Below are 14,154 nucleotides of genomic sequence, written 5' to 3' on the forward strand. Positions count from 1 at the left end.
AACATAACACTAAAGACATCAAACATGAAACAGAACAAGATATCTATCTTATCGGGACAATGTCTTTAATCACTCGACCATCGGCACCTAATTATTATACATCATTGCTGTCTATCTCATATTTCATAATAATTGTTGAAAGCGAGTGTAATTTTCACTATGAAGCCGAAACTTAATGCCAAATAACTATTTTGATTAATCTTTATAAAAAATTGGTGTACATTATGAATACCAAAAAATATGCTTTAGATAAATTGAAGGTTTTCCTATCGTTTCGTTTTAGTAGAATATAAATAAAATAATAAATTACTCAATAAAAAATATAAATGTAAACTAATAATTTTTTTTTTCAATAGAAATTTATGAACGCGTAAAGGAAACAACTTTTAAAAAATACAGTATTATAGCTAAGATTATCTGTGACAGTTTCACTTGATTAACTTTTTTGCTTTCTTATATAATTATTTACAAATTAATAAAAACAAGTTTTGTGCTTGAAATCGAACGTTTCTAGACTCCGTTTGTCAAGCTATTTTAGTGCCTATTACCTACAATATAAGGTATACCAAATGAATGTACACATTTTTGACTTGTAGCTTCCTCTGAAGGTGTTTTAAAATTGAAACCACCGTTTACCATACATAAGTGGTTGGTTATCAGTTGTGGAAAGTTAAACTGCGTATATTAGTAAGGGGACAATGTACATCCAAACACAAAGAGGTCAATAACAGTTTAGTAATGTCATGTATAATTACTGATAAACGTTCCTCATTGATATATTTTCAAGGGGAATTAGTCACAACTGAAAACATGTTCAATTAACGTGATTCATTTTTTCATACATTATTTGAATGTGGATTTGACGCCAAAATACACAACCAAACTGAATGAAACAAAATAAAGCTACAAGCCAAAAATGTGTATATTCTTGGTTTACCTTGTATTGTAGGTAGGTAATAGGCATTAAAATTGCTTGACAAACGGAGTCTAGAAACGTTCGATTTCAAGCACAAAACTGCTTTTTATTTATTTTGTAAATAATTTTATAAGAAAGCAAAAAAGTTAATCAAGTGAAACTGTCACAGATAATCTTAGCTATAATACTGTATTTTTTTAAAGTTGTTTCCTTTACGCGTTCATACATTTCTATTGAAAAAAACATTTTTTAGTAGCTTACATTTATATTTTTTATTGAGTAATTTATTTTTTTATTTGTATTCTACTCAAGCGAAACGATAGGAAAACCTTCAATTTATCAAAAGCATATTTTTTGGTCTTCATAATGTACACCAATTCGTTATAAAGATTAATCAAAATAGTAGGTTCGCCATTGTCAAAGTTGACACTAAATAATTAACAGAAATAAAGCGGCAAAAATCCGTATTAAATATTTGCTTTACAAAAATTATTATTCAGTTTGTCATCAAATCCATATTTAAGTTTTGTAAGAAGGATGGGGAGGAAGTTTCAATCCTCATTCAAATGAATATACATATATTAGCTCCACACTAAAGGCTCTGAGGAGAACAATTTTCCTCAGGGCCTATGTCATCTTTGAAGTTGCTGTATAGAGGGTTTTTTTTTAATAAAAGGAAGCAGATGAAGGGGTGACTGGATAAATCATCAAAATTATAATTCATCACTTATTAAAAAAGTTATATAAAGTCATGGAAAGTGATGACACAAAAACTTTATTAACTGGGTTAAGTAAGTTAGGTTTAAATTTTTTTCCATCGTTTCTAATGACTTTATATCACTTTTTAAAGGCGTGTTGAATTGTCGATGTGTTGAGTTATCAAGGAACCGATGAAGGAAAGAAAGATCTGGGAAGGAAAAATGAGTGAGGGGTGGGTAGCAATCTGTGGGTCTGTGTGTCCAGGAGTGACGGACGTTTCAGTTCATCCCTCCCAATGCGGTGTAAGGCAATGGGTCGAGAGAGTCCTGCTGGTCCTGGTGCCACCACATGAACCCAGGCATCTATTATAACTAGCTGACGGGTACCCGGCGTTACTGGGGGTTATCCTTAGGAGATAGACTTATACCGTCTTATACTTTTCTGTAGACCTTTTTAAGATATACAATTCTGTAGTACATTATTTTGATGTATCTCATAAGGTTTAGCCAGCGTTAGTAATGTAAGCGCCGGAAAATAATTTATTTACCACTTGATTACAAAACATCGACTTTTTTCTGCTTCCTATAAATATAATATGCATGTATTATACAGGGTGTCCGGAAACTCGTAGTACAAGCGGGAAACTGGTGAATCTACATCACATTTGGAGTCGATTTTGTAGTATATATTTTTTTTGATTTGAGCTTTCGTTATCGAGTAAATCGAGTTAGAAGTTGATTTTTTTTTTTTTTTTTTTAATCAAATTCTTATAAATTATTACTGAAGATCAAAGTACCCAACTAATTAAAACTGTTTGAAAGTAAAACAAATGAAGAAACTCGGATTTGAAGCATTATTTTGAAATCACCCTTCATTTAACCCGGTGTAATCATAAAATATTTCTGCTCTGCAGGGTTAAAACATCTGTTGTTCAACCCTAAACACCAGAAAAAACTTTAACCCTAAAATAGCCGAAAAATATTTTTTTTTGTTTTTTTTTTTTTTTGTGAAAATGCTCAAATCTTAAAACTTTATGTTTTTTTGGGTTCCCCATGTAGTGTAGATTCTCCAGTTTCCCGCTTGTACTACGAGTTTCCGGACACCGTGTAGGTATATATAAACCTTCCAGAAAAAAATCTCTAAATGATAGTGAAAATCCTTTTAAAATCTGTTACATAGTTTAGAAGAACTAAGCGCACAAACAGCGACTTTGTTTTACACCTTTTAGAGATGAAGTGGATAAACTATTTAATACAACAATTTTTCGTTTCACTTGATCGTGCCATGTCTTCCTCGAGGGTCCCCCACTTCTTGTACCATAAAAACTCTCTAAAAAATTCTCCTGGAACTAATAAGAACAAGCTACGAAATTTACAGCGAAATCGGTTCAGTTGTTTTTGAGTCTGTAGGGGACAAACAAATAAACATCCGTTTTTATATATATTTAATAATACGGATCAAACAGAGCGCCAACATTATTTTTGTATTTTTTTCCCAATAAATTGCAAACTTAAATTTAAAACGAAGTCGATTCTGAACAGTTTCTTGCTGATACAAGTAAAAAATAGGTACATTGTCGTGTGTCACAAATATTTTCACGTTTTCTTAAAATAAATTATCTTATGGTAAACAAAAAAAGTTTCGCTCAGGTCGAAGACTGCCGTTCAGGACCAAAATGTTACTTAGATGGATCTAGCTATGTTTATTGAACATGCAATTATTTCCAAATGTTCCACTTCCCTCACTTCCTCTTCAGCTCTACAAACAGTCTTCACCAAATCAGTGAAGATGCCGCAGTTCTACTGGTTCCTGGAAGTTAAGTTGAAGAAACAGTTTCATTTTGCTTCACTTCCTTGAAATTTATTTTCACTTTTCCTACACTTCTATATCCCACCTACAATTATCTCAACTTCCCCTTCAATTCAACACACTCCCATAACTCACCATCAACTTTCTTTTCACTTCCCCTACATTTTGTAACTCTACCTTAACAACACCCTACTAACTTCTCTTCCACTTTCCCTGCAATTCTCACTACTCCCATCAAATATTTTCGCTTCCCTTGCAATTCTCACTACTCCCATCAAATCTTTTCGCTTCCCTTGCAATTCTCACTACTCCCATCAAATCTTTTCACTTCCCTTGCAATTCTCACTACTCCCATCAAATTCTTTCACTTCCCCTGCTATTCTCACTACTGCCATCAAATCCTTTCACTTTCCTTGCAATTTCCAAACTCCCTTCAACGTCCTTATCATTTTACCTTTACTTCTTAACTTCCCCCTAACACCCTCTCAACATTCAATTCACAATATGTACCATAATTCACTCCTCCTTAAATTCCCACCACTCCCATCGCTTCCCTTCAGCTATGTTTCCACTTTCCCTACACTTCTCCTCTTGACATACTCTCCACTTCCCCTTCAATTCCCACCACTCCCATCGTTTCCCTTCAGCTACGTTTCGACTTCCCCTACACTTCTTCTCTTGACATCCTCTCCACTTCCCCTTCAATTCCGACCACTTCCCTTCAACTATCTTTCGACTTCCTACACTTCTCCCCTTGACAACCTCTCCACTTTGAAATGAATTTGAGAGATTTATGTAATTATTCTGTCCGAGTGTTATAATGATATACTCGTAATGTAGTAATTCTTGTGTGACGGGATCGTGAAATTCAGTGAGTCTGTGTTTTGTAATTTCGTCCTGACACAATACTAAATGTTCAAGGTCAGCAATTGTTGTAGTATTTTGCAATTATCACAATGTACATCATTTTATTCCTAAAGCGGAAAACCACGTCCATTACGAATTACTGGCTGTAAACAAATACCGTATAATATTATTAATAACTAGCTGTACCGCGTAGCTGGGGCTCAGTCAAACCGTGCAGATAGAAAAACAACAGGTCACAGGTGACATCTATATAATACTAAAAGAACATAGACTGACTGATACAGACCAAATATTCAACAGCTGTGACGTACTAGATATACGCCAATTATACGTTAAAACACTACTAAACTACATTTTTGACAAAAAAAAAATTTTCAACATACACAAAATAACACTAACAGACCAGTTAGACAAGCGTCCAAAGAAAACATAAAAACTCCAACAGTAAATTCAAGCTTTGGACAAAGACACTACCAATACCATGCTATAAAAGCTTTCAACAGTGTAAAACTTGAAATTAAAATTGAGGAAAATAAAAATAAATTCACACACAAAATTACAAAATGGATTAAAGAACAAAAAAGACAATATTACCAAAATGTCATAGCATAAAATAAAAATAAAACCTTCACGTAACACACAAAACTAATATAAACACACAAGATTATATTTTAAATGTATTATTTTCTCTTCAAATGTATTATGTAGATTAGATTTTCATATTATAAAATGAAGGCCTCAGCACGGGCAAGCCTCCCAGTGAGGCCAACATTACTGGAAAACTTTGAAATGTAAAAAATGTTGTACCAAATAAAAAAAATATATACATCGACTTTAACCGACTCAATAATGCATTCCTTTTAGTATTCCTAAGGCGTACCCAAATTCTTTTACCATTCAAACCCCTGTCTAAACACTCCTGGCACTGTCTTCTCTGATTTATAAAAAACTCTGCGCAAAATCCCGAGCAACTCCGGAGACTTCAGCTAATCATTGACCATAATCCCGAGCAACTCCGGAGACTTCAGCTAATCATTGACCATAATCCCGAGCAACTCCGGAGACTTCAGCTAATCATTGACCATAATCCCGAGCAACTCCGGAGACTTCAGCTAATCATTGACCATAATCCCGAGCAACTCCGGAGACTTCAGCTAATCATTGACCATAATCCCGAGCAACTCCGGAGACTTCAGCTAATCATTGACCATACTATTTTGTAATATATTTGGTTAGGTTAGTTTTTACCTTGAAAGCGTTTGGCAGAACAACACTTATTTCTAGACATCCATTGGTGAGGTCAATCGGGTGAATAAACAAATTAAATTATAGATGACTTGACTTAAATAATCACAAGCTATTTCTCAGAACTCAAACATTACACAGTGATTATTCTGAACACGAATAACGTTAATTTATGTTGATTTTTCTAGATATAATTCTAGTGAAAGACGTCAATTATGATTCCATGATGCTTGATCTTCCGATAGTTGAACCCCAGTGACAGTTTATCCCCGGACAGTTGAACCCTCGGACAATAGATCCACTGGAAAGTTGATTCCATGGACAGTTGATTCCTTGGACAGTAGATCCACCGGAGAGATGATTCCCTGAACAGTTGGTCCCTCCATAGTTGAACCCCCGACAGTTATTGTCCCGGACAATTGAACCACTGAAAGTTTATCCCCCGGAAAATAACACCCCTGACAGTTGATCCCTCGGACAGTTGAACCATCGGACAATAGATCCACCGAAAAGTTGATTCCATTTATAGTTGGTCCCACGATAGTTGATCCTCCAGACAGTTTATCCCCCAGAAAATTGATCCCCCGATAGTTGACCCCCTGACAGTTGATCCCCCGACAGTGATACCTCGGACAGTTGATCCCTTGGACAGTAGAGAGATGATTTACTGAACAGTTGGTCCCTCAATTGACGCACTAAAAGTTGATCCCCGGACAATTAACATCCCGGACAGTTGATCTCTCGGACAGTATATCCACCGAAAAGATGATTTCCCGAACAGATGGTCCCCTAATAGTTAATCCTCCGGAGAGTTTTTTTTCCCTTAGACAATTGATCCCCCGATAGTTGATCCCCTGACATTTGATCCCACGGACAGTTGATCCCATGGACAGTTGATGCCCAGGAAAGTTGACAGTTGAATCCTCGGATCCACCGGAATGTTGATTCTGCGGTCAGTTGATCCCCCGACAGTTGATCCTTCGGACTGTTTATCCCCAGGACCATTAATCCCGGGTTTGAATTTCCGAGGCACCAACTGTCTGAGGGTATCAAATCCCATCAACAAATGAAATCACATCCCGGGATCAACCGTCGGGGGTCAAGTGCTGTGTCATCAACTTTTATATAGCCGTCGGATGACTTTTACGTCCAAAAGTACCTACTAGCTTTATTATTTTTTTGATAATTATGACGTATTTTATTTATTTATTTATTTATTTATTTTAGGAACATTAACAGTCTTAGTAATATAATATACATAAGAGAATAACAAAAAACAGACCAATTATTAATGTTCACAGATATATATAGAAACATAAAACTAACCTGCAAACGATAAACCTATAATATGCCTACCATAAACAGCAATAAATAAAAGTGATTTTAACTATACTTAAATAGACTTGGGTTGGAACGGGAAAGGGGAGGAGAGGGATGAGGAAAAGTTGCCACGCAGGTAATATTAAAATATTAGGTACAATCATTTTAACAGTGGTTAATATGAGTTAGAATGTGATACAATGAAATTCTGTAGTGATAGTAACTAGCAGTGAATATGTCAGCACGAGTGTCTATATTTGCAAATTTATTATTATAGTAGTTACATGTCCTTTGCATAAATTCATTTTGGTTGGAATTGGTATTGCATCTATCAATGTAGAAAAGGGTATTTTGTCTGCTGTATCGAATTGGCGCATGGAAATTTATTTTGTTCAGCAACTCCGGGCAGTCAACTTTAGAGTTAATAATTTTATACAAGAGCATCTGATCAGCGACAATCCTCCTGTTGAGTAGTTTCGTGATTCGAAAATGTTTCTCGGTTTCGTCGTAAGAGTTGTATATGTTAAATGATTTAAAATTGAGGAATTTGAGAAATCGTTCCTGAACTCTTTCTAACCTGTTAACATAAACAATATAGCGCGGGTTCCAAACCGGTGAACAGTACTCCAGGTGAGGACGAACATGTGAATTGTAGAGAGTCAGATATGTCTTTGTATTTTTGAAAAATTTGCATGTTCTCAGTACAAAACCTAGACTTTTTGATGCTTTGGTGACAATGTTATCAACGTGTTTATCAAAGGTAAGTTTAGAGTCCAAGAAAACCCCGAGATCACGCACATAGTCTTTATTTGTTAAAATCGATCCAGAAATGGTGTAATCATGCAGTATTTTCACACGGTTACGTGTGAATGTGACTTTGCAACATTTAGAAATATTGATAAAAAGCTTATTTCTGAGACAGTAATCCGTCAGTCGATCAAGATCTGCTTGTAAACGCGCAGAACAGTCCGGGGAGCTTATAGGAAGGTATATCTTCATATCGTCAGCAAATAGTAAAATTTGAGCGTTGTGAAAACATGTCGTAATATCATTAATATAGATAGAGAAAAGCAAAGGACCCAAAATGGACCCCTGAGGCACACCGGAAGTAATGATTTTCCAGACCGAGGAAAATCCACCCACTGTCACAGCCTGGGATCTGTTTGTTACGTATGAGGATAACCAACGAAGGAGATCTCCATGAATACCATGATTAGCAAGTTTTCTAAGCAGAATGTTGTGGTTGATCTTGTCAAAAGCCTTGCTATAGTCGGTATAGATTGTATCAACTTGCACACGTTTATCCATGGAGGCAGACAAGAAGTTTGTAAAAGTTATAAGATTAGTAGCAACAGAGCGACCTGCAAAGAATCCATGCTGAAATTCGTTGATCGAATTCTTTACCACAGGGAATAACTGGTCATAGACTATGTTTTCGAACACCTTTGAAAAAATGCAAAGCTTGGAAATGGGTCTATAATTATCTGCTTCACACTTAGTTCCCGATTTATGAATTGGTGTGATGTAGGCTCTTTTCCATATATCTGGAAATGTACCAGTCTTGATCGATATATTAAACAGTATTGATAGCGGGAGTGACAAATGATTTGCGCACTCGGTAATGAACAGTGGTGGGATACCATCCGGCCCAGCTCCCTTGCTAGAATCGAGCCGTTTTAAATATTTGGACACGAGGTCAGCATCGATAAAAACTGATCCCATCGCACAAACCTGCTTAACTACAGAGTCATCGCAGGAAATCCCCAGAGGGTCAGCCGGTTCGTAGACAGAATGAAAGTAATCAGCAAATAAATCACAGACTGCCTGTCCACCCTCGGCTGTTACATCCTTAAGATTTAATACGCTAGGAATAGATGCTGATAGTTTTTTTGATTTAACATATGACCAGAATGCCTTGGGATCTTTGGCGATATTCTCTTCAGCATTATTAATAAAGTCTTCGTGACACTTTTTTGCCATTTTTTTCTGTCTGGTGCGTAGCCTTGAAAAAGTAATGTAATCGGAAGGGTTCTTGTAGGTTGTATATAGTCTGTGAAATTTCTGCTTTTCACGAATAAGTTTTATTAATGATGAGCTATACCACGGGGGGTAGGAATATTTACCAGTACGCCTCAATGGAACCTTATCAGCGATCAAATTATTAATAATATTGTAAAAATGCGATACTGCAGGATTGACGGAATCGGTAAGGTTAAGTGCGTTCCAATCTTCTTGTGCCAGGCTATCTCTTATGTCATCATAATTAGCCTTGTGGAATGAGGGCCGTTTAATTGAGTTTTCCTTTATGACCGGGGGTTCAACGAACTCAGCAGTGATAATGATGGATTTATGATGAGCATCCTCAGGAACCAACGGATCGTTCGCGGGAGCTACGCGTACCAAAAAATTACAGAGAACGAGATCAAGAATTCTTCCTAATGTATTTTGAATACCATTATATTGGTGGAGGTTACAGTAATTAATATTGTCGATAAATGTTGAGCTTATTGTAGAAGTGTAGTTGCTAGGAATCAGGTTAACCTCACCCACAGGAAGAGTCCAGGTAATATCGGGTAGGTTAAAGTCTCCCATGATAAGAAACTTGCCGTCTGGTTGATTCAAAAGCTTACTACCTAGATCATTCGAGAAGGCGGTGATTCGAGCATTGAAGTTGAAACTTTTTGACAGGTATGTACAACAGAGATGAACGTTAGTGAATCCAGTTGCACGTGGGATGCGAAGAGTAACCCATATGTCCTCATCCGTAGAACACCATGAGTAATTACAAATTGCATTGAGTTCCTTTTTGACAGCCAGGAGCACACCACCACCCATGGTTACACCTTCGATACTTCTGTCGCGTCGGAATACGTTGTATCTTGAGTCAAAAAGCTCACCATCTGAAATAGTATCTGTAAGCCAAGTCTCTGTTATGCCGATAACGTCATAATCACCGCTCGTAACACTACGAAGAAATGTGTCAGTTTTAGTCCTCAGACCGCGTACGTTCTGATGAAAAATACTTAAAGGCAGTGACTCTTTTTCAGTTGAGTGTCAATAACAGAGAATGCGTGAATAGAATGTGAGGTACAATATAGTATTATCTGCAGAAAATAAAATAATAGTAATATCTCTAAGTAATTGTTCGTTACGAAAAGGAGTGGATCCTATAGAAGCATAATACATTGTGAGTAACATGTGCACTTGGAAATGAACGCTTAATGAGCCATTCGCACATCAGTATTACAGAATTCCGAGTTAAATTATCGAGTGACATTTGAAATATGAAGTACATAATAATATGATGTGTACAGAAAGTGAGAACATCTTGCAGTTGACAGGAGTTGTGAACATGATGATATAATAAGGTAATGTTGTGAGAGTATAATAAATATAATAGTAATGCAGTTGCAACATGAGAGGGAGGGTAGCGGGCGTGTGGAGGGAGAGGAAGGGTAGCGGGCGTGTGGAGGGGGAGGGAGGATAGCGGGTGTGTGGAGGGAGAGGGAGGGTAGCGGGCGTGTGGAGGGGGAGGGAGGATAGCGGGCGTGTGGAGGGAGAGGGAGAGGGAAGAGTAAACAATAGTAATAGAATGAGCAGTATTTTCTTATGAAATTTTCTGGAGGTCGTCTTCCCTCCTGACTAAAAAAGCTGGTGAATTATCGTTTTTTCTCACTAAGATCTTACAGTCCTTTACCCATACAAATCTGTAGCCTGCTTCCCGTGCCTTGCTTTTAACTTTGGAGAGCAGATTTTGTTTTATCTTTCTTTAGCCAACGATTCGGACAGAGTTACAGTGTCCATAATCAGGTCAGATTGTGGTGAAGTATGTGTTTGTATGTAGGTGTCACCAAACTCTTTACTTTGTATATTAATGACATCGAACATGTCATCAGATATTCTGATTTCATTCTTTACGCTGACGATATGAAAATATACAAATTCATAAGCTCAACAGATGATTGCAATAAATTGCAAGAAGATTTTAATGGAATTAATGAATATTGCAAAGAAAACTAATTATTTCTAAACATAGATAAATGTAATTCAATAAGATTTTCACGTAAATGTCACACAATCATCTATACTGGTAATCTAAACCATGTCCCTCTCCAACGAGTAGAAAAAATCAGAGATATTGGAGTATTACTTGGCTCTAAATTACTTTTTAAAGATCATATTATTGAAAACACTTTAGAAAAAGCCTACAAACAAATGGGCTTCATTCTACGAATCACAAAACCATTCAATAAACCTTTTACACTTGAACTACTTTATATGGCATACGTAAGATCTCATCTCGAATTTGCATCTGTCATTTGGAATCCACAATACCAAACTTATATTAACCGAATTGAAAATATTCAAACAAAATTCCCGAAACACCTGTCGTATCGTTTTGAAAATCATCAATGTAATCCTATTACTCTTTACAAACGAAGAAAAAATTTTGACGTACTGTTTCTTTACAAAGTTGTGAACTGCCTTATTGACTCCCCAGCCTGTTAGAAAGATTGCATTTCATTGTCCTGAACGCAATACCAGATCAAATACCTTATTTTATATACAACATTTCAAATCGAAATACGCACAAAACTCCTTGGTCGGGCGTACCTGCAAATCTTATAATGCCTTAAGCGATATTGACATTTTCCACTGTACCCTTCAAGACATACATCTGATTTCGGCAAACTTTGCGTAGATCCCGGGCAAAGTCGGGGACTTCAGATACTCCTTGTTAATTAAGTGTCCTTGTTTTGATAACAAACATAATGTTAGTAATAGATTTAGCAGTTTGAGGCAAACAAACAATTCATTATAAAATTGGCATTGCTCTAAAGCACTGATGCGTGAACTCGCCACAAACAATTTAAATGGAGTAAATAATCTTTTTCTTCAATAAAACAGACACTTTGTGACACCATTCTTTACCGGAACCGATAAGTTGTTGGTACACTTGACTTAACAAGAGCAAGGTCACTGTCTAGGTCTGATTTCAGCTAGTCTATATTGTTTTATGTAAAGAAGAGTGTCTGTGGCAGGTGGGCGGCGTGGATTTGTTTTTTTTTACATATCTACAGTTTTGTTCCAAGATTTAGATAAATGTCGGTAGTATCAGTTCGGCATTTGAGGAGGGTGGTAGAGTTGCTGACTCCAATTCCTGGGGAGGAAGATTCAATCCTCATAATGTTTTAATAGACATTTTTACACATATGTATTTTACCTATTTATTTTGTTTATAAATTTAGTATAAATTATCTCTAAATAGTTTTAAACAGAGTCGCTATCCACGTTTGTGCGCTCAGTTTTTCTATGCAATGGTGTAATGTAGCTTTTTAAGAGGAAGCTACAATTCAAAAATGTGTATATTATTAATATACCTTATATTGTAGGTTTAGGCATTAAAATCGCTTGGCAAACGGAGTCTAGGAACGTTTGATTTAAAGCAAAAAATTGGTTTTTATTTATTTTGTAAATAATTTTATAAGAAAGCAAAAAAGTTAATCAAGTGAAATTGTCACAGATAATCTTAACTATAATACTGTATTTTTTAAAAGTTGTTTCATTTATTCGTTCATACATTTCTATTGAAAACATATTTATTTAGTAGTTTGCATTTATATTTTTTTTGAGTAATTTATTTTTTTATTTGTATTCTACTCAAGCAAAACGATAGGAAAACCTTTGATTTATCTACAGCATATTTTTGGTATTCATAATGTACACCAATTCGTTATAAAAATTAATCAAATTAGTGATTTGGCATTAGGCAGTTGAAATTGAACGTTTCTAGACTCCGTTTGTCTTGCGATTTGAATGCCTATTACCTACAAAATAAAGTATACCAAGAATAAACACATTTTTTGCTTGTAGCTTCCTCTAGTGTTCCTCGGGAGTCCCAGACTCTTTCTACTATTCAAACCAATTTCTTAACACTCCTGTCGCTAATAAGAACAAACGGCGATATCTGCAAATATCGGTTAGAAGCTGAATTTTCAAATGCGAAGGGTTCCCACTTAGACGGTTTCAATCATCTGCCATCATTGCACAAGTAACATAGGGTGTGGTAATCCTAAGCATTAATATAAACTTTTTTAACGGGACTTGTTTTTAAAGCTTTTAAAATTATTTATAAATAATTAAATCTTTTTACAGATGAAGCATTTTCTGACAGCACTGCTGGTAGTATGCGCCGTAGGCGGAATTTTAGCTAAAAGCAAGAAAAACGCCAGCAGCGATAAAGTGAGTGTAATCAATACATATTTATCTTCATATAACTGTTAGCAATTAATGGCAGAAATCATTTATTTAATAATAATTTAATTTACTAAATAATGTATTCATTTGCTAAATAACTAATCGATTTGAATATTAATTAAGTTAATAATTAATTTGGTAATAAATTATTTAATAATCAATTCATTTACTTAATAATAATTGAATTTATTTATTTATTTTATAATTAATTGATTAATTTCATAATTAATATATTTCATAATCAATTGATGTATTCAGTTATAAGTTGATTGATTTAATTATTGATTTATTTTGAATTTATTTCATAGTTAATTAGTTAATTCAATAATGAATATTTCATAGTTAATTGGTTCATTCAATAATGAATTTATTTCATAGTTAATTGGTTGATTCAATAGTAAATTTATTTCATAGTTAATTGGTTAATTTAATAATGAATTTATTTCATAGTTAATTTATTGGTTAATTCAATAGTGAATTTATTTCATAGTTTATTGGTTAATTCAATAATGAATTTATTTCATAGATAATTGGTTAATTCGATAGTGAATTTATTTCATAGTTAATTGGTTGATTCAACAATGAATTTATTTCAAAGTTAATTGGTTAATTCAATAATTAATTTATTTCATAGTTAATTTATTGGTTAATTCAATAGTGAATTTATTTCATAGTTTATTGGTTAATTCAATAATGAATTTATTTCATAGATAATTGGTTAATTCGATAGTGAATTTATTTCATAGTTAATTGGTTGATTCAACAATGAATTTATTTCAAAGTTAATTGGTTAATTCAATAATTAATTTATTTCATAGTTAATTTATTGGTTAATTCAATAATGAATTAATTTCATAGTTAATTGGTTTATTCAATAATGAATTAATTTCATAATTATTTAATTTGCATACACCACTTTTATTTTTTTTTACACTACTCATCATGATTTTTCACGAAAACGGCGCTATATAAATTATCAAAATATTATTATTATTATTAAGAACGCCCCCCACTGTACAGTGTAAATACAGGGGAACTAT

General features: G+C 34.6%; 2 protein-coding genes across 2 annotated transcripts in view; both read left to right on the forward strand.

The window, feature by feature from the left end:
- Positions 1-5,795, forward strand: part of LOC149413921 (uncharacterized) — a 51,222-nt gene extending 45,427 nt beyond the window's left edge. Inside the window, exon 6 of the mRNA XM_089643863.1 lies at positions 5,725-5,795. Coding sequence (XP_089499989.1) covers positions 5,725-5,795 — 71 coding nt within the window. The remainder of the gene's footprint in view (positions 1-5,724) is intronic.
- LOC149413924 (GILT-like protein 1) overlaps positions 1-14,154 on the forward strand; it is a 45,074-nt gene that overhangs the window by 1,164 nt on the left and 29,756 nt on the right. Inside the window, exon 2 of the mRNA XM_089644261.1 lies at positions 13,013-13,099. Coding sequence (XP_089500387.1) covers positions 13,013-13,099 — 87 coding nt within the window. The remainder of the gene's footprint in view (positions 1-13,012; positions 13,100-14,154) is intronic.

Source organism: Hesperophylax consimilis, chromosome 20 (genome assembly GCF_061612785.1).
Source record: "Hesperophylax consimilis isolate HC1 chromosome 20, BYU_Hcon_1.0, whole genome shotgun sequence".
NCBI classification, from domain to species: Eukaryota; Metazoa; Arthropoda; class Insecta; order Trichoptera; family Limnephilidae; genus Hesperophylax; species Hesperophylax consimilis.